This window comes from Kogia breviceps, chromosome 8, assembly GCF_026419965.1.
Source record: "Kogia breviceps isolate mKogBre1 chromosome 8, mKogBre1 haplotype 1, whole genome shotgun sequence".
In the NCBI taxonomy this organism is placed as follows: Eukaryota; Metazoa; Chordata; class Mammalia; order Artiodactyla; family Physeteridae; genus Kogia; species Kogia breviceps.
This window is the reverse complement of record NC_081317.1, coordinates 6,273,822-6,299,039: the sequence shown is the minus strand read 5'-3', so window position 1 is coordinate 6,299,039 and position 25,218 is coordinate 6,273,822. Positions and strand designations below refer to the sequence as shown.

The 25,218-nt window shown below is 51.6% G+C and overlaps 2 protein-coding genes across 5 annotated transcripts; one reads left to right on the top strand and one right to left on the bottom strand.

Moving 5' to 3' along the window:
• Nucleotides 1-5,969: 5,969 nt before the first annotated feature.
• On the top strand, nt 5,970-12,660 carry LOC131761342 (torsin-1B). Its single transcript, XM_059072009.2, has 5 exons — nt 5,970-6,256; nt 6,890-7,155; nt 8,419-8,594; nt 9,907-10,034; nt 10,344-12,660. Exons 1-5 carry the CDS (start codon nt 6,058-6,060, stop codon nt 10,583-10,585), a joined length of 1,011 nt encoding a protein of 336 aa, XP_058927992.1. The 5' UTR covers nt 5,970-6,057; the 3' UTR covers nt 10,586-12,660.
• Nucleotides 12,661-14,821: 2,161 nt separating this feature from the next.
• On the bottom strand, nt 14,822-24,244 carry LOC131761343 (torsin-1A). 4 transcript variants are annotated; one of them, XR_010841825.1, is made up of 6 exons: nt 23,998-24,236; nt 23,076-23,341; nt 20,872-21,047; nt 20,642-20,769; nt 17,476-20,205; nt 16,006-17,084 (listed from the first exon to the last, which is right to left on the bottom strand). XR_010841825.1 is itself a non-coding variant. In XM_059072010.2 (5 exons), exons 1-5 carry the CDS (start codon nt 24,176-24,178, stop codon nt 15,749-15,751), a joined length of 1,002 nt encoding a protein of 333 aa, XP_058927993.1. In that variant the 5' UTR covers nt 24,179-24,244; the 3' UTR covers nt 14,822-15,748. The 4 variants fall into 4 exon arrangements, 2 of the variants coding, with proteins under 2 accessions (XP_058927993.1, XP_066896635.1); XR_010841826.1 differs by lacking the exons at nt 16,006-17,084; nt 17,476-20,205 and adding an exon at nt 14,822-15,999 and having other exon boundaries at nt 22,035-23,341; XM_059072010.2 differs by lacking the exons at nt 16,006-17,084; nt 17,476-20,205 and adding an exon at nt 14,822-15,999 and having other exon boundaries at nt 23,998-24,244.
• Between the last annotated feature and the right edge of the window lie 974 nt (nt 24,245-25,218).

Here is a 25,218-nt window from a genome sequence, read left to right as displayed (position 1 = left end):
TATAGAAAATTTGCAAAGGTAGTACAGACGGTTTCCATATAGCCCACACCCAATTTTTCATGTTATTAATGTCTTAGTGTAAAGGACTCCACCCTCACACCTAATCACCTCCCAAAGGCCCCACCTCCTAATACCATCACATCAGGAGTTAGGCTTCAGCATATGAATTTGGGGGGTGAGAACATACAGCCCATAGCTGCATCCCTGGCCCCCAGATCAAAGCCCGCCCTCCTGGAGAATGTTCTATACTTGAACATTAAATGCATATTTATGGAGTGCCTGCTGTGTATGTGGCACAGTTCTGGGAATTAGAGATACTGAGCACAGTAGACAAGGCCCCAGTCCTCCTGAAGCTCTCAGGCCGGCAGGAGAGATGGACAATAGACAGGAAAACAAACAGGATGACAGAAGAGTTGGTAACCGCGTGAGAGGAAGAAGGGCTGCTTGAGATAAGGTTGGGTGGGCTTCAAGCTGAAGTCTGAGCATTCTTAGCAAGAGTTCAGGCAGAGACGGAAGCAACCTAAATGTCCATCGACAGAGGAATGGATAAAGAAGATGTGGTACATACATACAGTGGAGTATTACTCAGCCACGAAAAAGAATGAAATAATGCCATTTGCAGCAACGTGGATGGACCTCGAGGTGATCATACTAAGTGAAGTAAGTCAAACAGAGAAAGACAAATGCCATATGATATCATGTATGTGTGGAATCTTAAAAAAAATGTTACAAAATGAACTTATTTACAAAACAGAAATAGACTCACAGACATAGAAAACAAACTTATGGTTACCAAAGGGGAAAGAGGGGGGAGGGAGGGGTACATTAGGAGTTTGGGATGAACGTATACACAACTACTGTATATAAAATAAATAACAAGGACCTACTGTACAGCACAGGGAACTGTATTCAGTATCTTGTAATAACCTCTAATGGAAAAGAATATGAAAAATTATATCTATATCTATATCTGAATCACTTTGCTGTACACCTAAAAACTAATGCAACATTGTAAATCAACTATACTTCAATTACAAAAAAAAAAAAAAGGAGTCGAGGCAGGAGAATAGGACGGGAAAAGGTCTAAGAGGGAGGCAGGAGCACAGCACATACGGCTTTGAGGTCAGAGTGAAAAGGGTAGGTTTTTTTCCTAAGGGCTTTAGGAGCCATTGACAGGTTCAAAGCAAGACCAACATGATCCAGTCTGCTGTGAAAAGACCACCTGTCTCTGTTGTGGGGAGAACGGATGAGGGAGGACCAGGGTGGATGCAGAGGACTCCCTGGGGACTGCTGTGGTCATCCAGGTGACAGGGGATGGTGGCTTGGATTAGGGGGTGGCCAAGGAAAGGAAGAGAGCTGAAGAGTTCTCGAGTGTGTTTTGGAGATGGAGCCGGCTAGCTGTTGATGGGTCAGAAGTGGAGGCTGAGGGAAAAAAGAATACAGGACAAGCCCTAGGTTTAGGGCTAAGTAGCTGGTGGAGAATGGTTCTACTTCCTGAGATAGGGACCTCAGGGAAGGAACACATTTGGAGAAAACAGTCCAGACTTCTGCTTTGACCGTGCAGGTGCTGAGACGTCTGGTCAACAGCCAAGTGGAGATGTCCAGTGTGCGGCCAGGTGCAGGGGCTGAAGAGAGAACGTCATCAGGGGCCCTCGCACTCAGGGAGACAGGACAGAGAGAGAGGGGGTCTAGGACGGAGACTTGGGGTCGTTCAGGATTGCGGAGGGGGTGACAGGGAAGATGTGGTAACCAAAGAGGTAGGAGGCCGTCTAGCCAGGGGATGAGCTCCAGTTCAGTACACAAGTCCTGCCCCGGCAGCTGAGAATCAAGAAGGGAGGCGTCAACTACTTACAGTAAATTCAGAGTGTGGGCGCGAAGGCTGAAGACTAAATGCTTACCGGGCAGGCTCTGCTTTGGGGTATAAGGGGGCTCACACTTTTTTGTGAGTGTTTTGTTTTTGCTCACACATCCCTTTGCACGTTTTTAGATTAACATAGAAACTTTTCATCGGAAGTTTTAAGTGGTTGCAAAAGACGCAATTTCCTGTCTATTGTAAGCATGGACATTTTACGGTAACATTGTTACTTTGTTCTTCTAGGTCTGCTCGGTGGAATCTGAACGCCATAGCAGCCTTACCTGCCATCATCCATTTATAAAATGCATGGGGCTTCCCTGGTGGCGCAGTGGTTGAGAGTCCGCCTGCCGATGCAGGGGACGCGGGTTCGTGTCCCGGTCCGGGAAGATCCCACGTGCTGCAGAGTGGCTGGGCCCGTGAGCCATGGCCGCTGGGCCTGCGCGGCCGGAGCCTGTGCTCCGCGGCGGGAGAGGCCACAGCGGTGAGAGGCCCGCGTACCGCAAAAAAAAAAAAAAAAATCAATATAAAATGCATGAACAAGTCAGATGTTTACAATCAGTTTTCGGTACTTGAACTCACACTTCCCCCATCAAATGTCATCCTAATGAAGTGTACTTTCTGCCTAGAAGTCGTTTATCAATCATTCTACCTTATTTCTCTGCAACAAAGGTATGTATATACTACAAATTAAAACTTCATATAAAAGTTTTTTCTGGTGACCACAAAGCTCTAAGTGTTAAAAGATTTCTTTTGAATCGCTATGTATTATTAGTACACGGTCAATCGAACCAACATAAATGGGTTACATTTTTTTCATAAATAATTATTAAACCAAGAATTAAGATTTTATGGAAAAATCTATCTGTTAATGAGATGGATGGGTTTCTCTCTCTTTTCTTTTTCCATTTACTTTGTGTACCCACTGGGGAAAATTACTGAGTGATTTTTCTTCTTTCCAGAGGGCCAGAGGTAAGACAGGGGAGGTGAGAAAGGAACCTGCAGGAAGCTGGGCCACTGGGGTCTTGCTCAGGGTGGAAAGAGGAAGGAGGCTACGTTTCCACTGTATAGCAGAGGGAACCGTATTCAATATCTGGTAATAACCTATAATGAAAAAAATCTGAAAAGCTGAATCACTTTGCTGTACACCTGAAACTAACAAAACCTTGTAAGTCAACTATACTTTAATTAAAAAGAAAGAAAGAAAGAGAGAAAGCAAGCAAAGAAAGAGGCTGAGTTTCTAGGATTGGCGTCCTTACAGTGATCCATCCCACATGTCCTTGGGAATTCTTCATCTACCTCCAGGTGTTCACATACCCCAGGGTGAAGGTGGCCGGCTTAAGACACCATAAGGCCCACCACAAGGGCTGCCACCCTCCCTCCAGAAAGTTGGGGCTCAAAGCACCTCTCCAGGGACGCCTGACAAGCTTTCTCCACCAGGGCTGCTGTGAGCAGGTGGCCTGGCTGCCAGGCCCTCGTTATCTGTTGAACCTAATCGGTTTTCCGGCTGGCTCTGGGACAGAGGCCGCCTCGGGCATGCCATTGGTCAAGTCCAGCGCGTTCCCTGGGGTGCAGCTGTGAGGGGTGGAGGAGCAGCTCTGTGGCCGGCAGGGGATTTGCAACACGGGCTGTGGGGAGTGTGCAGAGAGCAGGAGGTTGAGACCATCAAAGTTACAGAAACTGCTGCATTCCTTCTCTTCCTAGCTGAGTGGTTCTGGACATGTGACCTCGCTTCTCTGGGTCTCAGTTTCCCTATCTGTAAAGTGGGCATCACAACAGTCTCTTCCTCTTGAAGTTGTTGGGCGTACGAAAGGGCTGATGCATACAGAGCCCTTACCGCTGCAGACAGTAAGAGGTCAGGAAGACCTTTTACTGTGACTGTCACCGCCTTTGACTCTCTCGGCAAATTGTGTGAGGCTCACAAGTCAGGAGAGACTGTTTATTTTTTTTTAAGATTTTTTTGGATGTGGACCATTTTTAAAGTCTTTAATGAATTTGTTACAATATTGCTTCTGTTTTGTGTTTCGGTTTTTTGCCCGCAAGGCATGTGGGATCTTAGCTCCCCCACCAGGGATCAAACCCGCACTCCCTGCAATGGGAGGCAAAGTCTTTAACCACTGGACCGCCAGGGAAGTACCAGGAGAGACTGTTTAGACCACTGGTGTTTGAAAGGAAACGTTTGTGTCTTTAAGGATTCTATATGGTGCTGGAAGGAATCAACGGCGTTTGGATCTGGAATTACAAAAGCTCAGTAACTGGTATTTATGACTCTAAAGATAACACAAAATACAATGTCCTGCAAGAAATGAGAAGGTTGACACTGAACAATGGAAGTTCATCAGACTCCTCATCAGCCCCCCACGCCCGCCCTCCTCCTGTTCCTTCCCGTCGGGCCCCTCACCTCCCCAGCCACAGCGGCTCCCCCCTTCCCCCATTCTCAGATCCCTTTCCCTCCCTCCTGCTGCCCCTGCCCCAGTTCAGGCCACTGTCTTCTCTCCTGGAATACGGCCCCAGCCTTGGACCCAGCCTCCCTGCCATAGGGTTGGCCTTTCCAACCCCAATACAGGGCCAGAGTGGTCTGAACAATCACTACCCAAAGCCCTCCTGGGGCTCCCTTCTGGCCCCAGGATAAAGCATGGCGCAAAAGGCCTTGATGATTTGGCCCCTGGCTGGCTGCCATTCCAGTCTCTCCTGTCTTCACAATCCAGCTGCCTGAGCACCCGAGGCTCCCTGCGTGCCCAGCTCCTACGTATCACAGCCACGGCGCGTACTGCCCCCTGCCTGCAGCCCTCACGCACACCACCTTCACCTCTCCCCTCTTCACTTGCCCCAATCCCCTTGGGGAATTTTTACCCGTGCTTCAGGTCAAAACGGAGACATGGAGGAGGAGAGCCTTCCCCGACCTGCCCATCGGGTGAGGCGCCTCCTCTGTGCATACCAACCACATCACAGCACTGACCGAGCTGGTCATGAACAGTCCGTTTGCCCATTTGTCTCCTTCACTAGACTGACGGCTCTGTGAGGGCAGAGACTGTGCCTGATCCTATGCCCTGCTTTATTTATTTATTTATTAAAAAAATGTTTTTGGCTGTGCTGTGGCATGCAGGATCTTAGTACCCTGACCGGGGCCCGGAACCCGTACTCCCTGCAGTGCAAGCGAGGAGTCCTAACCCTGGACCGCCAGGGAATTCCCCTGTGCCCTGCTTCACCCCCAGCATACGGCACTGGATCTCACACGGCCAGTGTTGGTTAAATATTGGTTGATAACACTGGCTGATGAGGGAACTCAACCAACTTTGGCAAAGCCTGGGCCAGCGTTACCTGAACCAACCCAGCAGCCATCGTGATCTTTGATCTGGCCATGTCATTCCCTGTGTGAAACCTTCTGCGGCTCCCTCTTGCCCCCCAAACAGAAGCCTTCCCCTTCCGGTGTCTGCCTAGCTCTCCATCCTCATTCTCCCCAGCCTCCGCCGTGTGAAATACTTTCAGTTCCCCAAACGGCACATCCTGCATATTCTGTTCTCTGCGTAGAACATCCCACTCCTCAATTTTGGCTTGGCTAACTCCTTTAATTCTCAGTTCGGACTGAGAGCGTTCTCTGCTCCACGGCCTCGGTGCTTCTCTGGCCGCTCACTATTGGCCCTTGCCCACTGACTGCCTCCCCCAGAGCCTAGAAGCTCGCGGCGGGGGCGGGCAACCCCATCTCCTTCCCTGCTGTCTCCCAGCATCCAGCAAGGGGCCTGCCTTGTGGCATGCTCAATGAGAGAATGCGCTTCTGGGTTTGACTGTGCACAGGGGCACGTCTGCCTTGGTGTAGCCCCAGTGTTCAGCCTGGGGCCAGGCACCCCAGAGCACTCTGCAGGTGTTTCAGGAAGGCAGGCAGGGTGGGGAGACGAGAAACGCTCACAGTAGCTCCAGGGGAAGTGAAGGGAGGGATGAGAAAGCAAAGTGTGGAGGATCTGAGAAGCTCTTACGAAAAGGAAACCGTAAAACCTAGCCGTGCGTTTCACCGGAAGCTGAGAGAGTCACCGCCCCTTTCCGTGGCTCTCACAAAGATGGTGGCGCAGAGCCACGCCCCTCACCAACAAGGCCCTCCCACGGGGGGGGCCTGCGGGGCGGAGGCGACGCACGGACCGGAAGTTCGTCCCCACGCTCGGTCGCGCGGGTAGCCCTAGCAGCGGCAGTGGCTGGCTGCGAGCTGGGCGATGCACCCGGCTGGGCTGTTCTGTGTCGCCGCGGCGCTGCGGCTGCTGCTGGCGGCCCACGTGGCGGCGGCGTTCGAGCCTATCAGCTTGGGCATCGCCATCGGGGCCGCGTCGGCCCTCACCGGCTACCTGTCGTACACGGACCTGTACTGCCGCTTCGCCGAGTGCTGCCGAGAAGAGCAGCCGCTCAACGTGTCGGGTACGGCGGGTCTGCGCCGGAGGCGCTCGAGGGGCGCGGGGGCCAGCCCCCCGCGGGCGTCAGCGCCGGGCACCCCGCGCTTACCCTGAGGTGGGGTGGGAAGGAGGAGGGGTGGGGCCTCGGCCCGGACTCCAGCCTCGGAAGCCGTGTCTTCGGAGACAGCTTCTCCGGATCGTGGCGCCCTGCCCCCAAGTTCCTTTCTAAAAGTTTGGATTCCTTGGGATGACAGTAAGAAGAAACTGAAAGCAGCAGCCCTTCGGCGCCATGTCACCCCTGTTAAGTAGTTTTCAGATGTGCAGCGTCTGCCCCAGAAAGCCCACATTTGGCCCTCGGTTTTCTTACAAGACGGAAGGGGTGGCTGGGGAAATAGCAAGCAGCTGAGTCAAGAGAGGGCCAGTCCTTGGATGAACGCACACCTTTAGGTTCCTTCTGTGGTCCATTTCCTTGAAAGTGGCGTCGTGTGACTGCAGCCCGTGTGGTTCTGCCTCAGCGCTAACCCTGGGGTTTGGCAGAGACCCTGCTGGACCACTTGCTAACCTGTGCCTCTCACTTTGGCCAGCTGGGGAGAGTGCTGCTTTTCTGGTGGACGTTTAATGTGTATTTTTCTCTCTGTTCCCGGGCTGGCTGCTGCAGCCCTCAAGCTGAATTTGGAGGAGAAGCTCTTTGGGCAGCATCTGGCCACAGAGGTGATTCTCAAGGCGCTGACTGGCTTCAAGAACAACAAAAATCCCAAGAAACCACTGACTCTTTCCTTACATGGCTGGGCTGGCACGGGCAAGAATTTTGTCAGCCAAATCGTGGCTGAAAATCTTCACCCCAAAGGTCTCAAGAGCAACTTTGTCCACCTGTTTGTGTCGACCCTGCACTTCCCTCACGAGCAGCACATAAAACTGTACCAGGCAAGGAATTCTATTATCCTGTCCCCTGGCCTCTTGGAGACCCGTCCGGGCGACCTGCTCCCTGCCTCCGGCCTCTGCTTCTTTCCTTTGCACTCTAGTAGCCCCAGGCCCCTGCACACTTCCCCCACCCTGGTAACCCTTTGCCATTTGCAGAGCTCTCCTGCAACTTTTTTTTTTTTTCTCTCGCTGATTCCAAAATAGTACAGCTGGGTAGGTGATGTTATTTCCATTAAAAGGTGGAGCCAAGAGCGGCAAGGCGCCTTGCTCCTTAGAACTTTTGTGCAAATCAGAAACTGGGACTCAAATCTCCTGACTCCCAGTCCGCAGGGTAGCTGTGTTGCGCAGTGAGTACGTTCAGTATCCCCATCACAGCCCTTGGTTACGTGGAGCAGGTCACACGATTTGCTTGGGCACGACTTCATTTAAGCCTCCTCCTATGATGCAGCTTCAGCTTGGCCTCTGCAGTTAGCAGTGGAGACCGGGAGGATTTTGTTTCTCCTCAACAGCGTTTACTTCCTTTGTTCCTCCCGCCTTTCACATTCTTGGCATTTGCTGTGTTTAGTCGTCCAGTAGGGCTCTCATTTAAATGGACGTCCTTGTGAAAGTTACTGTTCCTACTGTTAGGTGGGGACTGAAATAAGGAATAGAAACTGAACAAGAAAGTGAAAGTGGATATTTGCCACATAAACTGTAAGACAGGGAAGACTACCAAAAAGAGAATGATTTTCTTATTTACCAAATTCTGTCATAAATCCCTAGAAATACAGGAACACACGCTTTTCGTGAAATGTCATCTAGGTCAGCAGCTTTGTTCACTGCACCAGTAAAAGGCACTGGTCTTGGGACGCTGTGCCGGTCTTAGTCTAGTTTCTTATTCCTCAGTATGTCTGGTAAAATTAACGTGAGATTCCCAGCCACAGGGAGATGAAAATTACGGGTTGGTTAACAGCGAAATGATCAATATTCATGTATCTTAGACCCCGCTACCTTAAAAAAGTCACATTTGGCATGTCATTTGAGTTAGGAAAACACTTATTGCACTCTAGCACCTATCTCTCTGCCAGTTTCCACTTCTTATAGATGAAGATATGGAAAAGCTCTCAGCCAGTGAGTGGAGGTTAGGGTGCGGTTTTTCTTTGTTAAAGCCCAGAGAGCTCTGATTTTTCACCTTCCTAAGCGTGAGGAACCCTGGGGTGCCTCTGCTCCCCTGGGCATATCTTTTTGAGTCCCTGCATCCTGTTTCTTCTTTTATGGTTGGTCTAGGACCAGTTACAGAGGTGGATTCGGGGTAACGTGAGTGCATGCGCGAGCTCCGTGTTCATATTTGACGAGATGGATAAATTGCACCCCGGGGTCATTGATGCCATCAAGCCATTCCTAGATTACTACGAGCAAATTGATCGCGTGTCTTACCGGAAGGCCATCTTCATCTTTCTCAGGTCAGTGGGAGGTGTTTCTCCAAGGGCACACAGCCCTGCATTCTGCCAGGGCTAGAAGGAGGTCCCGGCAACCTCAGCAGGTCCCAGGGACAAAAGTGCCAGCCTGGCAAAAGTGACTTGCGGACGTCTTTCACTTTGGGGCTGCTAGTGTCAGCATGGCACAGAGCAGGGGCAGGAAACGAATGAAGGAAATAGCAGATAACAGGTAATTTCATTACTTGCACATGTTGTCTCTGAGGGTTATAAAAACCTGTAGTGGGCTTCCCTGGTGGCGCAGTGGTTAAGAATCCGCCTGCCAATGCAGGAGACACGGGTTCGAGCCCCGGTCCGGGAAGATCCCACGTGCCGCGGAGCAGCTAAGCCCGTGCGCCACAACTACTGAGCCTGCGCCCTAGAGCCTTCGAGCCACAGCTACTGAAGCCTGCGTGCCTAGAGCCTGTGCTCCGCAACAAGAGAAGCCACCGCAGTGAGAAGCCCACGCACAGCAACGAAGACCCAACGCAGCCAAAAATAAATATATATTTTAAAAAAATGTTGTAGCGTGACACACCAAGTTCTGAAAAAGATTTTCAGTTCCTGAGGGCAGGTGCTATTTTTTTTTTGTCTAGTAGCACTTAGTAAGTATTCCTTGGTTAAGAATAAACCTGAGAGAATTGTCACAATCTGATTCCGTATTAGAAAACTCATAGTGTTTCCTGATGATATGTGACATTTGTAAGAAGTCATTACAACCTTTTAATACATAGAGACTGGCTTATATATTTGACTTTGAAACAAGCTGTATAGGGACCTCCCTGGCTGTCCAGTGGTTAAGACTTCGCCTTCCAGTGCAGGGGGTACGGGTTTGATCCCTGGTCGGAGAGCTAAGATCCCACATGCCTCATGGCCAAAAAAACCAAAACATAAGAAAAGAGAAGCAGTATTGTAACAAATTCAATAAAGACTTTAAAAATGGTCCACATCAAAAAAAAAAAAAAAAATGCATAGAAACTGAAAAAAAAAAAGAAACTTAGAACAGGTACGTTTCCTGATTAGAGAGAGAAGTCCTTTTATTTTTAATTAATTTTTATTGGAGTAGAGTTGATTGACAATGTTGTGTTAGTTTCTGCTGTACAGCAAAGTGAATCAGTTTTACGTATACACATATCCACTCTTTTTTAGATTCTTTTCCCATATAGGTCGTTACAGAGTACTGAGCAGAGTTCCTGTGCTATACAGTAGGTTCTTATCTATTTTATGTATAGTAGTGTGTATATGTCATAGAGAAGTCTTAAATGTGTGATTTTCACCTTCGTTTCTTTGGCACACTCAGCAATGCAGGCGGGGACCTCATAACTAAGACGGCCCTTGACTTTTGGCGGGCAGGGAGAAAGAGGGAAGACATCCAGCTGAAGGACCTGGAGCCGGTGCTGTCTGTTGGGGTCTTCAATAACAAACACAGTGAGTGTCCCTGGTGAGGAGCCCTTCTCCACCCTACCCGCAGGCACCGTGTCTCTCTTTAAGCCTTCCGCGAAACCACAGAATCTGCTCGCCTCCGTGCCTTGGTTGAAGTAGGGACTTTTTCGGAGGGCATTCTATTCTCGAAGCTAGCTGGCAGGGGCAGCCAACCGATCCTTAACATCAGGCTTGACAGAGAATCTTGAGGGCTACGGACGTGAAGCACGTGCTGGGCCCTGTTAGAGCAGCGAGCTCGGCTGGGTGACAGGGACAGTAACAGGCGAGAAACCCAGCCGTGCCTTGTTTTCGCAGGTGGCCTGTGGCACAGCGGGCTGATAGACAGAAACCTCATCGACTACTTCATCCCCTTCCTGCCCCTGGAGTACAGCCACGTGAAGATGTGCGTGCGGGCGGAGATGAAGGCCCGCGGTTCTGCCGTCGACGAGGATGTCGTCACCAGGGTGGCAGAGGAGATGACGTTTTTCCCTAAAGACGAGAAAATCTACTCAGACAAGGGCTGCAAGGCTGTGCAGTCTCGGCTGGATTTTCACTGAGCTCCCCTCCGGGTGGGGTGAGGCGCGGCCGGGAGCCCGGGGACTCGGGGCCTGGCCTTCCCAAGCACTTTGAAGACCTCTTCAGGGTCTGCACATTTGCACCGGTGGACTTGCGGGATATGGAAGGTTCTGAGGGCTGATGTTTGAAATGATGCTCATCTGTTTGGGGTACTTGTCGTTTCGCAGCAGGACAGCAACCCAGCCGTTCACTGCGGTTGAAGATGAACTTTTGAAGTCCCTCCCCTCCCCTGCCACTACCACTTAACTGACCTTGACAGAAGTGCCTTGAAAACAGCTGTGTGAGTGAGACCCAAGGACTCTTTGTGACCCAGCGGTACCCACACCTCGGAAGCTGAACTGAAGGAGTTCGAGGGCCCCGCTGCAATCCGGGCAGCACTGGGTTTTCACCTGCCAGAAACATTCTTCTGCTCTAGTTCCTCTTCTTTACAGAGCGCATTCACTGACCTGAAGTATTTTCAGCTAAGATGGGTGGCACCTTGAGGCGCAGTGTCGTGTGGCAGGACCTGGGCCCACGGGCCGAGCACGCAGCTGGGGGAACTGCCTGTGCGCGGCATGGGGGCTCCACGCCGGGGCCCTGCAGCCGGGCGGGCCGGGCGGGACCTCTCCGTCGGTCCGTGGCTTTGCTGCTGGTGACAGCCCTGCTGGTGGGGTTCCTTCTCCCAGTTCTCACTTGGTATTGCTGGCAGCCTTCCTTGCATCACTTCTCCTCCTCAACTTCCGCCACGTCATCCCTAGAGTCGGATCAGGACGCGACTGCTGGCTTTGAGTCCTTGGTTCCCACGGTGAAATGTGTGTCTGTTAACGGTTTACACGTGGGTCAGTCTCTCACTTGACTGCACAGAACCGTTTGAAATCCGTAGGACAGAGTCGTTCTCCACGGATGACACGTGCCGACTGAACGGTCAGCCTGCAGGTTCTCGTTGCCGAAGCGGAAGTACTGGACACTAGAAGTGCTCGAGTTTTCAAGGATGTGTATATTTTTTTATAATGTTCTTACTTCGGAATCTGAGATAATAGACATATGGGACATTGCTCGTTTTAAAACATGGGAAAGAATAGTTGCCTATTCCTTTATCAGATACTCTTAAGGTTGCGGCTGATCCTGGGTGTCACCTGAGAATGATACCCTGTATGGCGGTGTCAGGCTCGGCTGCCCTGGCCACTGGGAAATACGACTTCCATTCCGGCCAGTGTGAATCGTTCTGTCTTGTAGTTGCAGTGCAACTGCAGACATGTAATGAGAACATGCAGCTTTTTTCTATATAAGACGTGGCAGAATGAATGTTCCTCCCACATGGCAGTGCCTTATAGAGGATCACACTTAGGCTTTAAAAAATGCCAAGGAGGGCTTCCCTGGTGGCGCAGTGGTTGAGAGTCCGCCTGCCGATGCAGGGGACGCGGGTTCGCGCCCCGGTCCGGAGAGATCCCACGTGCCGCAGAGCGGCTGGGCCCGTGAGCCGTGGCCGCTGAGCCTGCGCGTCCGGAGCCTTTGCTCCGCAATGGGAGAGGCCACAACGTTGAGAGGCCCGCGTACCGCAAAAAAAAAAAAAAAAAAAAAAAAGCCAAGGTGAGGCTTAAAATTTTTAGCACATGTTCTGAAGTTGGAACTAAGTTATGTTTCTTTTGTCACCTTTTGGGTGTCTGGTCAGGAGGAGATAAGATTTTTTGTTGTGATGCAGTAAACTCAACACGTGCTGGCTACCTTTTCACTGCTGTTACTGATTTGTAACTTGAAAAGGCCACAGGGCTTCCCTGGTGGCGCAGTGGTCGGGAGTCCGCCTGCCGATGCAGGGGACGCGGGTTCGTGCCCCGGTCCGGGAAGATCCCACGTGCCGCGGAGCGGCTGGGCCCGTGAGCCGTGGCCGCTGAGCCTGCGCATCCGGATCCTGTGCTCCGCAACGGGAGAGGCCACAACAGTGAGAGGCCGGCGTACCACAAAAAAAAAAAAAAAGGCCACAGTTGCTCACGGCCCCGTCTCCCCACCCCACGTAACATGTAGACAAATCGACCCACTGAATGTCAAATAATAAAGCCTAAATTTTATCATGTGAGATGCCACGTGCAGATGTTTTTTCTGGTTTGTTTATTTGGTAGCTCTGAAAGTTTGAGCTGAGAATAAAGGCTCTTCGATAACTCAGGTGGCTTTAGGCTCACCGTACCCTGGACACGCTGGTTGGCATTCTTTACCTCATAAAGAATCAGTATTTACCTTAAGGACTTCCCTGGTGGTCCAGTGGTGGAGAATCTACCTTCTAGTGCAGGGGACGTGGGTTCGATCCTTAGTTGGGGAACTGAGATCCCACACGCCGCAGGACAACTAAGCCCGCGTGCCGCAATCAGAAGAAGCCCGCACGCTGCAACTAAAGACCCGACGCAGCCAAACATAAATAAAATAAATTAAAAAAAAAAAAAGTATTAGACCTTAAAAAAAAAATTTACCTTAAAGGCTGTTATCCCCAAACAAATACAAAGTTAAATTGGATTAGATGACGGGTTCTACTCCATCGAATTTTCATGCATGAAAATATCATCAGAAGGAGCTGGTCGTCTTCCTAACAAATATATTCTCCTGAAATTAATGTAGGAAGGAAACGGAGGCACTCAAACGTGACTCGCGGCTGCCATTCTGCACCTGAGCAAGACGGAGCTCAGACCAGGACACCTACTTGCCTGGTCTTGCCTGCCCTGGAGTGGTGAATAATGAAATCCTTGTTGTTAACCAGATTTCAGCTTAATCTGGGCTCTTATCTTTGATAGTGATTTGTTAACACCAGCTCTTCCCAGGACTGAGGATGGAGCCCTTTCTAGAAAGCTGAGACCCTCTTCGCCATCATGTCACCCACTCCTGTAATTTCCCGGGTTGGAGGTGTTCCTCCCATGAGGCTGCCCTTCTCCATCTGGGTCTCAGGCTAATGTCGCTTCTACTTCACCCCATGCTGCCTCATCTCAAAGACTGAACTTTCCAAGGGGAGTCAGGGACCCCTGTGTTCCACAATTAGGGACTCCCAGGTGCTGGGCTGCCATTTTCAGATGAATGGTTAGCCCGAATCCGTGACTCCTGGGGCCGTGACAGCGGGCCAGCTTCAGGTCAACATCAAGCACTTTCCTACGTCCAGTGCTGCCTTAGGGGGCCTGGGCGGGTGGGTAGCCATGAGGCAGAGGGGTCCAACCCGTCTTCTGTGCCTGCTAAAAACTGCCCCTGCGAGCACTGTGCAGACGCTCATACCTCACAGCAGCCCTCGCAGGCACATAGGTGTGTTGCACAAAACAAGGTGTTTCGGTTCCGACACTGTTCCGCACTCCTGCCGGGCTTCTCAGCGGGAGCTATGTCTGTAGACTTGAATGAACTCCACAGCTCAGTGTCGGGAGCTCCAGGGCCCCCCTTGACGGAGTGTGACACCCCGGGCAGCTGAGCAAGGAGCTGGAGCTGCCAAGACCCTCAGAGTCTATGCCACACTCCCCTCCATTCCAGCCTGGGCTGCACTGTTAGGTCTAAATTCACAGCTCAGGGACTTCCCTGGGGGCGCAGTGGTTAAGAATCCGCCTGCCAGCGCAGGGGACACGGGTTCGAGCCCTGGTCCGGGAAGACCCCACATGCCGCGGAGCAACTAAGCCTGTGCGCCACAGCTGCTGAGCCTGCGCTCTACAGCCCTCGAGCCACAACTACTGAGCCTGCGTGCCACAACTACTGAAGTCCACATGCCTAGAGTCTGTGTTCCGCAACAAGAGAAGCCACTGCAATGAGAAGCCCGCGCACTGCAACGAAGACCCAATACAGCCAAAAGTATAAAATAAAAAAAAAAAATTTTAATTAAAAACAAAAGCAAGTCACGTGAATGTTTAAAAATAAATAAATAAATAAAATTCATTAAAAAAAAAAAAAAAAAAAAGAATCTGCCTACCAATGCAGGGGACGCAGGTTTGAGCCCTGGTCCGGGAAGATCCCACATGTTGCAAAGCAACTAAGCCTGTGCGCCACAACTACCGAGCCTGCGCCCTAGAGTCTGTGAGCCACCACTTCTGAGCCCAAGTGTCACAACTACTGAAGCCCGCGTGCCTAGAGCCCGTGCTCTGCAACAAAGAGAACTCACCACAATGAGAAGCCTGCGCACCGCAACAACGAGTAGCCCCTGCTCGCTGCAACTAGAGGAAGCCTGCACACAGCAACGAAGACCCAATGTGGCCAAAAGTAAAAAATAAATTAAATGTAAAAAATGTATTTACAAACCGTACATAATTTTATTGTAAAATGGTAGCTGTTTGCACTAATAAATAAAAACACTGTTCTCAGTATCCTGGGGGGCAGCTGAGCTTTCCTAAAGGCTTGGGGAGTTCTGATTCAACATAATGAAAATTAGTAATCAGTGAGGAAGGTTTTAAGAAAATATGGCAAAACCTGGTACAGAGCGTGTGGCTCACTTAGGAATGGGAAGCAGAGAAGGGCCTTTGCACAGCTGACTGACCGGCCAGTGACAAGCTGCAGATGCTTCTCTTTCGAGGAAATTCGGTTTCTCACAAATTGCTCACGACGTTACTAAGATCATTCCCACCGTTCACAATGCTACTGAGATGAAGACCCTTGGGGAGGGCAGTTAGGTTTTGTCTGTGACGGGCCTGAGTGTGTCCCCCTGCCATGGTCATCCTGGGACAGATGGGCTCGCGGCTAGAGCCTCCGTCCCCGGTACAGCGACACCACCCTACAGAAGACGGGCCGAGGACTCAGGCTTTTTAGCAGGAAAGACATCACAGTGTATGCTGTAATGACAGGAACTTGAAAAAACACACAAAGCCAACAACTTAAGAGTCTGAAAAGTCTCTTCATACTGTTAAAAACCATTTTAAATAAAATTATCACACTTTCAGTAAAACTGATTCGTCCTTCCTTGAAACAGAAACACCTGAAATTAAAACATGATTTTTAAAAAACCATGAGGCCTGGTACAGGCGAGCTGGGGGCCGGCTCCTCGTGCTCCTGCAGGCTCTGGGGCTGTTTCCATCTGTGATGCGTCACCCACGGCCCGCAGGCCCTGCTGGGTGAAAATAACGCCCAGGAAGATGCCTGTCCTGTCACACCGGAATAATTCATTTTACTCCTCTTCCGGGACCAGAGCGGGGATGCGGGAAGCGGCATCTCTGGTACCATCAGTCATCGTAGTAATAGTCTAACTTGGTGAACACAGTTTTGCAGCCTTTGTCAGAGAAAACTCTCTCCTCTTTGGGGAAAAATGTCATCTCCTCGGCCACTCTGCTTACAATGTCCTCGTCAACTTCGTAGCCTCGGGACTGCATTTCCACTCGGATGCACATTTTTAGGTGTTTATATTCCAGGGGGAGGAAGGGAACAAAATAATCAATGAGATTTCGGTCAATTAAGCTGCTATGCCAGAAGCCACCTGGGGAAAAGAAAAAGGTGCTGTTCATCCACTGTCCACCCGCCCGTCCACCTGTCCACACACATCTGCCGGGTGTCAGCCATGAGGTGGAGCCCCGCACCTGCCCTCATGGGGCTCACAGCCTAACGAGCAGTCAGACTAGCCAGTGAGCTCACCCAGGGCCACCGCGAGGGGTGATGCCGCAGTGGGCAGGGAGGCCTCTCGAGATGTGACCGCTAAGATCTCGGGCGGGTACCCTGCCTATGCATTTATTAAAATTTTTAGATATGAAAAAAAAAAAAAGGATCTGAAGTGGGAAAGGGGCTCACCACCCACCCTGGAACAAGCAGGCAGGCTGAGTGGGAAAGGGAGCAGGTTCACAGAAAGCGAAAGGTGAGAAGAAGAGTTCCCAGGGAAGGACCAGCACTCCCGCATCTTGGGAAGTTGCAACCGGCTGGGGTTCCAGCGGCTGGGATTAGCAACAAGGTAGAGACCCACTGCCGCTGCCGGCACGTCCCGACCCTCCAGAGTGTTTGGGGGACCAAAAGCTAGAATCCTCAGTAATGCGTGAAGACAGCGCTCTGCTACCGCCACAGGGCTCGCACTTTCCCTGGATGGGGCCTGCCTCTGCCCAGTCTCGGGTCCTCGGAGATTCTTGGCCTCTTGACCCTCCCACTTCCCCTTCGGAGACGACGCAGCACCCACTGGATCACACCCAGCGTTTCCTCCTGAGGACGGTTTCCCTTCCGCCTTGCCGCTTCACCCCTGTGCCTTAATCCTGGTCTGCCTCTGACACCAACTCCATCCTGTATTCCCCCCACCACCACCAAGCGGTTCTCTGAGCCCACCTGCTTTCAGCTCAGTTCTGACTCTCTCTATCTGGAGACTCCGTCAGATCCCACAGGTTAAGGACGCAGCCCCGCAAGGCCATCCCCTCCCTCAGCCACCAACCGAAAGTTTGGGTTGTCACCCATGCTTCTGAGGTTCCAATGACCCCCCTCCTTGGGTTCAATTAATTTGCTAGAGCAGCTCACAGAAACTCAGAGAAACATTTTCTTGCTAGATTACTGGTTGATTATAAAAGGCTGTAGCTCAGAAACGGCCAGCTGGAAGAGATACACAGGGCAAAGTATGTGGGAAGGGGCGCGACCCTTCCACGACCTCCGAGCACATCACTTGCCCCAGATCTCCGCGTGCTCACCAACCTGGAAGCTCTCCGAACCCTGTCCTTCAGGGGTGTTATGGAAAATTCTCTACGTAGGCACGTTGATTAAATCACTGGCCATCGGTGACTGATTCAACCTTCAGCCCCCCTGCCCTCCTGGGAGGTCGACAAGGGCTGGAGACTGAAGGTTCCAACCCTCCGATCAAGGGTTGGTTCCCCTGGAAGCCACCCCCCAACCCTGGTATTTTCCAAAAGTCACCTCATTAACACAAACTCTGATGTGGTTGAAAGGGATTTGTTAGGAATCTCAAAGACACCATTATGGCTCTTACCACGTTGAAACTGCAAGGGTCGCAGGAGCTCTGGGTGCCAGAAAACGCGGAGGAAGACCAAACATACTTTTCGTGCTAGCAGTCACATCTGGGCTTTATTCTCTTCTCGCCCCACAGCGCTTTGCACACAGCGGGTGCTCAATAAACATCTGAGTGCCTGGACGCGGTGGAGTCTGTGGCCGTGGGAAAGCAGCACACGGCGGGCCGGGCAGCCCTGGCCGGCGCGTCTCCAGCAGGCCTGCCCCGTGCCAGGGGCGCCTGAGGCCCGAGGCCGGGGACGAACCAGGGCCCGGCACACGTGGACTGGCCGCCCAGCCAACAGACGACTCCGGGTAGTGCCGGGGCCTGTGGACACCGAGCTGGGGCCGTCGGGCAAGAGGATGATCAGCAGAAAGCTAGTCAGCCGGGGAGTCAGGACAAGGACCCGCCACACAGAGGCGCCGAAGAGTGCTCACGTGGAGCAAGTGGCTTTACAGACCACCAACTGACCGACCGCCCCGCAGCCCGCACCCTCGGCCCGACCCCCGCCCCGGAACTGCACCGCGACCGCAGCCCGCGGGCTCCGCGCGTCTCTGCCTTCAGACGAGTCATCCCTCGCCGGACACGCCCCTCTTCAGCTCCCACCCTCTCTGCAGACCTCCTCCTCCTGCAGGCCGTCCCCTCAGCCGCAGTGCCACCCTGCCAAGTGCTCAGGCCAGATCCTTGATTTGTCTCTCTCATTCCCACACGCAGTCCCTTAGGGAATCGTATTGTTTCCACCTTCAAAATACGTCCCAGTCAGACCGTGTCCCACCTCCCCGACGGCTGCCGCGCTGGGCCAGGCCGCCAGCATCTCCCGCCAGGTTGTTGCAGCCGCTCCTCGCTGGCCTCCCCGTCCCCTGCTGCCTTCAGTCTGTTCTCCACCCGGCAGCCAGGCGGTCCTGGTAAAACTCGGTCCGAACAGGGAACTGTCTGATCAAAACCCTCCAGGGGCTCCCTCTTCCACCTGGAGCCAAGCCCGAGGCCCTCGTGTGGTTCCCCAGGCCTTCCACGATCTGCACCCCACCCCAAGCTCCGCCTCTCATCTGACCTCCTGTCCCCTGCACTCATCCTGGCCCAGGCACACTCCTGCCTCAGGGCTCTCACGTGTGCTGTCCCCTCCCATGGAATGTTTTTCCCTCCCGTGTCCACATGGCTCCCTCACTCCTCAGGTCAGCCCAGATGTCACCCTCACAGTAAGCCTTCCCTGAACACTGTACTTAAAACTGCAGGGACTCCCGTGGTGGCGCAGTGGTTAAGAATCCGACTGCCAGCGCAGGGGACACGGGTTCGAGCCCTGGTCCGGGAAGACCCCACGTGCCGCGGAGCAACTAAGCCCATGCACCACAACCACTGAGCCTGCGCTCTTGAGCCCACAAGCCACAACTACTGAAGCCCACGTGCCACAACTACTGAAGCCCGCGCGCCTAGAGCCCGTGCTCTGCAACAAGAGAAGCCACCGTGATGAGAAGCCCGTGCACCACAACGAAGAGTAGCCCCCGCTCGCCACAACTAGAGAAAGCCTGCGTGCAGCAACGAAGACCCAATGCAGACAAAGATAAATTAATTAATTAATTTAAAAAATTAAAAAATAAATAAAACTGCAGCTCACCCTCGCCCCACACCCCCAAACCCCTATTTATTGGTTTACTTTTTCCCTATTGTGGGAAAAGGGGAAGGTAAATCTCTACCTCTACGTAGATATGGGTCCCAGCATCCGACACGTTTCCTTACTTGTTATCATTAGGATAGAGACTCCACAAGAGTAAGGATTTCTGTTTTGGCTCACTGCTATGTCCCCAGTTCTTGGACCAGTGCCTGACACCTAGCAGGTGCTCAGCAAATACGCTGAGTGAACGAATGAAAGAGTTCAGCCATCTGCCTAAGGCCGGGGTAGGACATGGCTGAGCCAGGCCTGCCCAGATCCAAAGCTCATCCTCTGGAACCCTCTGGAAGCTGCAGCGTGGGTTCTAGGCCAGAGCCGCTTGCCGTGGTATTCAGGGGCTGAGACTCCTACTGCCTGTATTCATACTTCTGGCATGCCAAGAATCTACTCAACATACGACAAAATATTTTGTCTTTCACCGTTAACGTTCCACCTGCACGAACTGACATAAAACACCCCATTACTGTTCACGTAACTCTGAAGTGCTATGGATTTCTTGACAAGTCTGTTTCAGAGGAGACCTTCTGTTTTACAATTTCAAGAACACACCTGAGCGAATGGTAGCAATCAACCCACAAGGCTCATGGATTTTATGCAGTGAGTCAGTCTCCAACATGGTGTCTTCCCACATCCAAGGGTTCAAGGTCAAAAGTGAACGTGTCGGGTCACTGGCAAAGCAATGAGCTTGCTAGTAAAAGCTCACGCTCTGGAACAGAGATAACTAATAGGCTGTGTGTCCTTGGGCAAGGGGCTCTCTCTCTCTGAGCCTCAGTTTCCTCATCTATAAAATGAGGACAATAATAGTTTCTACCCCAGGAGGTTATTATGGAGATTAAAGGAAACATGCAGGTAGAGAGTTTCACACAGTGCCCAGTACAGAACAGGGGCCCAGCCGCTGCTTGGCTGTTACTCTCGGGCACAGACCCTCAGGGTTCTGGGTTAATGTGCAGAAAGAAAGGGACCTAACGGGCCCACCTCCTCCATCAGAGGCTCGCCAGCAGCCTTCCTTGTTCCACCACCCGCTTTTATAAAGGAAAATGATTTGGCTGAAAAAACCAGGAAACGAATTTTCAAGATCTTGATGATCAACGATGTCCCTATTTCTTTAAAACAGCATTTCCCAAACTTACGTATGTGTAAAAGTCACCTGGAGTTTGTTAACACAGATTCCCCTCAGGAATCTGGACTCGGTAGGCCTGGGGAAGGGACTGAGAATTGGTATTTCTAACCAGCCCCCAGGTGATGGTGAGGTCGTCAATTTAAAACTTAGAGGTCCGGGATCATGAAGTAGGGGGATGTTGTGCCGGGAACGGAGGGCCTCGCTTACTGTTTTGTTTTTTGTTTTTTTTTTTAGTTTGGCCGCACTGTACTGCATATGGGGTCTTAGTTCCCCAACCAGGGATCGAACCCACGGCCTCTGCATTGGAAGTACGGAGTCTTAACCACTGAACCACCAGGGAAGTCCCCGCCCCCCCCACTTACTGTTCTTTTTATTGAAGGCCGACACAGACAAGGCATGCTCCATGTCTCTGAGCTTGATTTCTTCCCTCTGCTTTCCACTTCTCCAGAAATCTAAAGCCACGTCTGTGATCCTTTCTGCTCCAGCATTGCTGCAAAAGAATTCTAGTGAATAAGGACTGGGGTTTTTTTCCCCCGAAGCCCCCAGGCTGGGGCTCAGAGCTCTTCAAACCATGTCCCAGCCCCGACTTTACCTGAGAAATATGAAGATGGCTTTCTGATAGGAGACCCCATCCAAGTTGTCATAATAGTCTAGGTAAGGCTTGATGGCATCTATGAGGCCGGCATGCATTTTGTCCATCTCATCAAATATGAAGATGGACCTCGCACAGGCGCTCACGTTGCCGCGAATCCACGACTGTAACTGATCCTGAGTGACAAGGGGCAAGAGCCAGTACAGATGCTCAGGAGTGCGGGTGACCCCGCCAGGGCGAGAGCATGATTAACGCTACGACTGCCTCCGCAAAGGCTGCGTTTACGGCGGGCTTACCGTGAGCTCCCCACCGTGCTACGGACTTTATACGAGCTCTTTTGTTTCTCACCACAACGCCACGTACTGGGCATTATCATACCCATTGTACAGATGGGGAAACTGAAGCACAGAGAGCACAGTCAACTGAGACGACAAGATTTGCCCGAGACTACAAAATTAGAATGTGACAGAGCTAAGATCTGACTCCCACCCTGCCTGATTCCAAGGCCCCACTCTCTGACTGTAATTCTTGTCCTGCGACGTGTCACGTCGATGCTGTGTCACTGAGTTGCTGGGCCTTTGTCATCAAAATGGCAATGTTAATACATATCCTGTGTACCCCAGCCTTCTTGGAAGAAGGCAGAGACCAAGTAACCTCTCTTCTCATTCCGTCCTTAGATCAGCCTGGAGAGGGGGCTCTAACTTTCCAATGGGGGAAGTGAGGAGAACTCCAGAGCACACACACTAGGGGATGCGTGTGGTGAGGCAACATGCTTGAGTTTCTGGAACAATGCCTGCAGGTTGCTGAAATAAATGTGCTTAAGTGGAACATCCCCTAAGAACATATTTAGGTACTTCTTATATTAAACAATCAAGAAGGAGAAAAGGACCCTTTGCATCAGAAATCTGAACTATGGTTCCATACAGTTCTTTCCTGGATGTTTCCTGGATGTAAGGAGAAAGAATTAGCTATCTGTTTCTGAGGAAAATTCTGTAAGTTACAATGACTTGACTTCTTATGATTTGGTGTTTTGCTTGGCTACTCGGACCATGGTTACAATGTTCCATGGGTACGTATTTAACTTAAGCAGTAACTCTGCTCTGGAGGTATGGACTAACCTCTCTTTACAGAACGAGAACCTCAGGGGAGCTGAAGTGACTTGCCTGAGTCCACAAAGCGAACCACCCTTTAAACAAGGATTCCTTCATGTCTGGCAGGCTGCAGCAACCCAGGTCTTCCCATTCTGCTTCTCCCACGTACAGCCAACAACAGAGAACACGTATCGAGCGCTCACTACAGGTAAGATGCTGGTCTAAGCACTGTCCATACAATGTTTCATTGCGATCTTCCAAAACAGTAGTTACTACTGTGTTCCCTATTTCACAGATGAGGAAACTGAGGTGTAGAGAGAGGTTAAGTAACTTGCTCCAAGTCACACAGCTGTTAAACAGTGAAGACAGAATGCTAACGATTTGCCCGGAACTTTCTCAGTTGTAGCACTGAAAGTCCCACATCCCAGAGACTCCCGGACGGCTGGTGACCCTGACGCTCTCCCAAGCCAAAGGGAAGAATGAAACGCCCTCAGCTGCCTGAAGGACAGTATTACAGCAATTAATAAAAAAGATAAACCACAGTGAGAATTAAAAAAGGCAATAGTTAACATCGAACGCTTATGTGCCAGGCATCATGTTACATACTTGACACACAGAGCTCAAGAAATCCTCACAACTGCCCTTTGACAGATGAAGAACCTGACTCTCAGGGAGGTCGTGTGACTTTCCCACAATTACACAGCTGTAAGGAGCCTCCGGGCTCAAATCCAGGTGTGCCTGCCGACAAAGCCAGACTGTTAAATAGGGAGTTAAACCGTAAAAGCAAACTCAGGCCTCCCTAGAAACACTTTCTCTTTTATAAAACATGTTAGATTTGAAGATCTTTAAACTGGATTTGATTATGTCCACCTCTCAAATCCTACGACCCCATTTACTATCACACTGAGCCTGTTTTCAGAAACCACCACGAGCTTTGACGGTATAACTGCTTCCTGCATCTCCAACCCTCTGTAAGTTCCACACTTTTCAAAGGGGAACTGATGCACTTTCAGGGCTCACTCATTTCAACACGGAATTTCCAAATCCCATTCCCCAACAAAGAAACCCCAAACCCATCACCATCCAGGAAGGATCCCGAAATTTGGCCCTTGCCTTATACAGGGTGATGTTGGAGACGTGAGGGAAGTGCAGTGTGGCCACAAAGAGGTGGACGTAGTCACTGTTCAGACCACCCTCGTAAATATTCTCTGCGATGATCTTGCTGACAAAATTTTTGCCGGTGCCCGTCCACCCGTGTAGGGAGAGGGTGAGAGGTTTCTTGGGCTTCGGGTTGCTTATGAAGCCAGACACAGCATTTAAGATGACTTTCTTTGCAAGATGCTGTCCGAAGAGCTTGCTGTCCAGATCCTTCTGCAGCGCTGGGAAAAACAAAGCCGGTCAGGCGGGGAGGAGGAGGACAGACGTGGCAAAACGCAGCCCAGTTTACAGGCTCAGGTGAAAGCCAGCAAAGCCCGCTAAGCTCTTCAAGAGTCTAGTGAGACGCGGATGTAGATAAGCACTTGGCCCAGGTGACCCGCGGGTCCACCAGGCCCTCCCCCTCTGCTAGTCCTGCCCGTCCCCGAGCTCTCCTTCCTGAAGAGACCCTTGGCTCCAGTGCCTCCGCCACCAGCGTGAGCCCCTCATCCCCGCTCGGTCCCTCCCACCCCACGCCCGGCAGGAAAAGGGCGGCGGTTCGGCCCCCACTGCTCCGCGCCGGAAGAGTCCCCACCAGCCTTCCCGTCTCCGGCGAGGAAGGAGTAAAAACTCTCTGGAGTTCGTTTGCAATCGTCCACACTCCCAGTTTCTGAGCGAAGGTGCCCAAACACACCAGCTGGCCTCCGCAGGTCTCCAACCAAAGTCCGGTCGGCCTGTGGCCGTGGCCCAGGAGCCAGGCCCCATCCCGCAGCCCGGTTCCGGGTCCAGCCCCCGCCGGCCTCAGCGCTGCCCGGGCTTCCGGGTCTCCTGGACCACAGCCTCTGACCCCCGCCCCAGCCCTAGCACCAGCCCCCAGCCCCCAGCCCCCTCCCCATCCTACCGTTTCGGCTGAGGCTCTGCTTCTGGCTGCAGCACTCGGCGAACAGGCAGTAGAGGCGCGGGTAGGAGATGTAGCCGGTGAGGACGCCGGCCAGGGCCAGTCCCAGGCTGATGGGCTCCACCGCCCGCACCGCCAACGGCGCCAGCAGCACCAGGCCCAGTGCGGCCCGGCCCAGCTTCATGCCGGGACCCGCGCCGCCCCCGCGCGTTCTCGCGCCTACCGCAGACAGGCGCTGCCGCCTGACTGCACTTCCGGCCCCTCCCGCCGGGGCCGCCATTTTTGTAGCGGGCGGACCTCCTCCGACGCCGGAGGCCGCCATCTTTGTGAGGGGCACGGCCCTTGCCTGCTTTGGGCGCTGGGGCGGCTGGAGGGGCCAATTTTTTTTTAATAAAACATTTTTGGGAACAGTTTTACACTTATAGAAAAGTTGACAGGACGGTACAGAGAGGTTCCATATTACCACAGCCCCGCCCGCACAGTTTCCCCTATTATTCACATCTTACATTAGTATGTTACATTTGTTAAAATTAATGAACTTACGTTGCTAGATTGTAACTAAAGTTTCTTCATATTTCCTTAGGTTTTACCTAACGTCCTATTTGTGATCTGGGATCCCATCCAAGATACCACATTATATTTAATTGTCATGTCTCCTTAGCTCCCCTTGGCTGTGGCTGTTTCTCAAACTTTCCTTGGTTTTGATGACCTTGAGAGTTTGGGGAAGTACTGGTCAAATCTTTCGTAGGATCCCCAACTACTGGAATTTGTCTGATGCTTTCCTTATGATTAGACTGGAGTTGCGGGTTTTGGGGAGGAATATACTTTTCAGAGATAAAGTGCTATTTTTATAACATCATATCAAAGGTACATACAGTCAACATGATTAATGACTGTTGATGTTGACCTTCATCACCTGGATAAGGTAGTGTTGGTCAGGTCTCTCCCAGGTAACGATACTTCCACTCATTCATTCATAATTTTGAGGATCGCCTATGGACTAGCTCCCGGGGATTCAAGAAAAAAGTCAGGCACACGTGATTCCTGCCTTCAGTGACCCTGCATTCATTCGAGTGAAGGGGAAAAAAAGCTAGAAGAAAATCTAGTTTACAGATGAGAAAACTAAGGCTCCGAGGCAAACGGATTTGTCCAACGATTTAAGGAAGCTGTGAGCAAGGCTCAGATCTGACTCCAAAGCCACACTTCTCTAATCACACAATACCT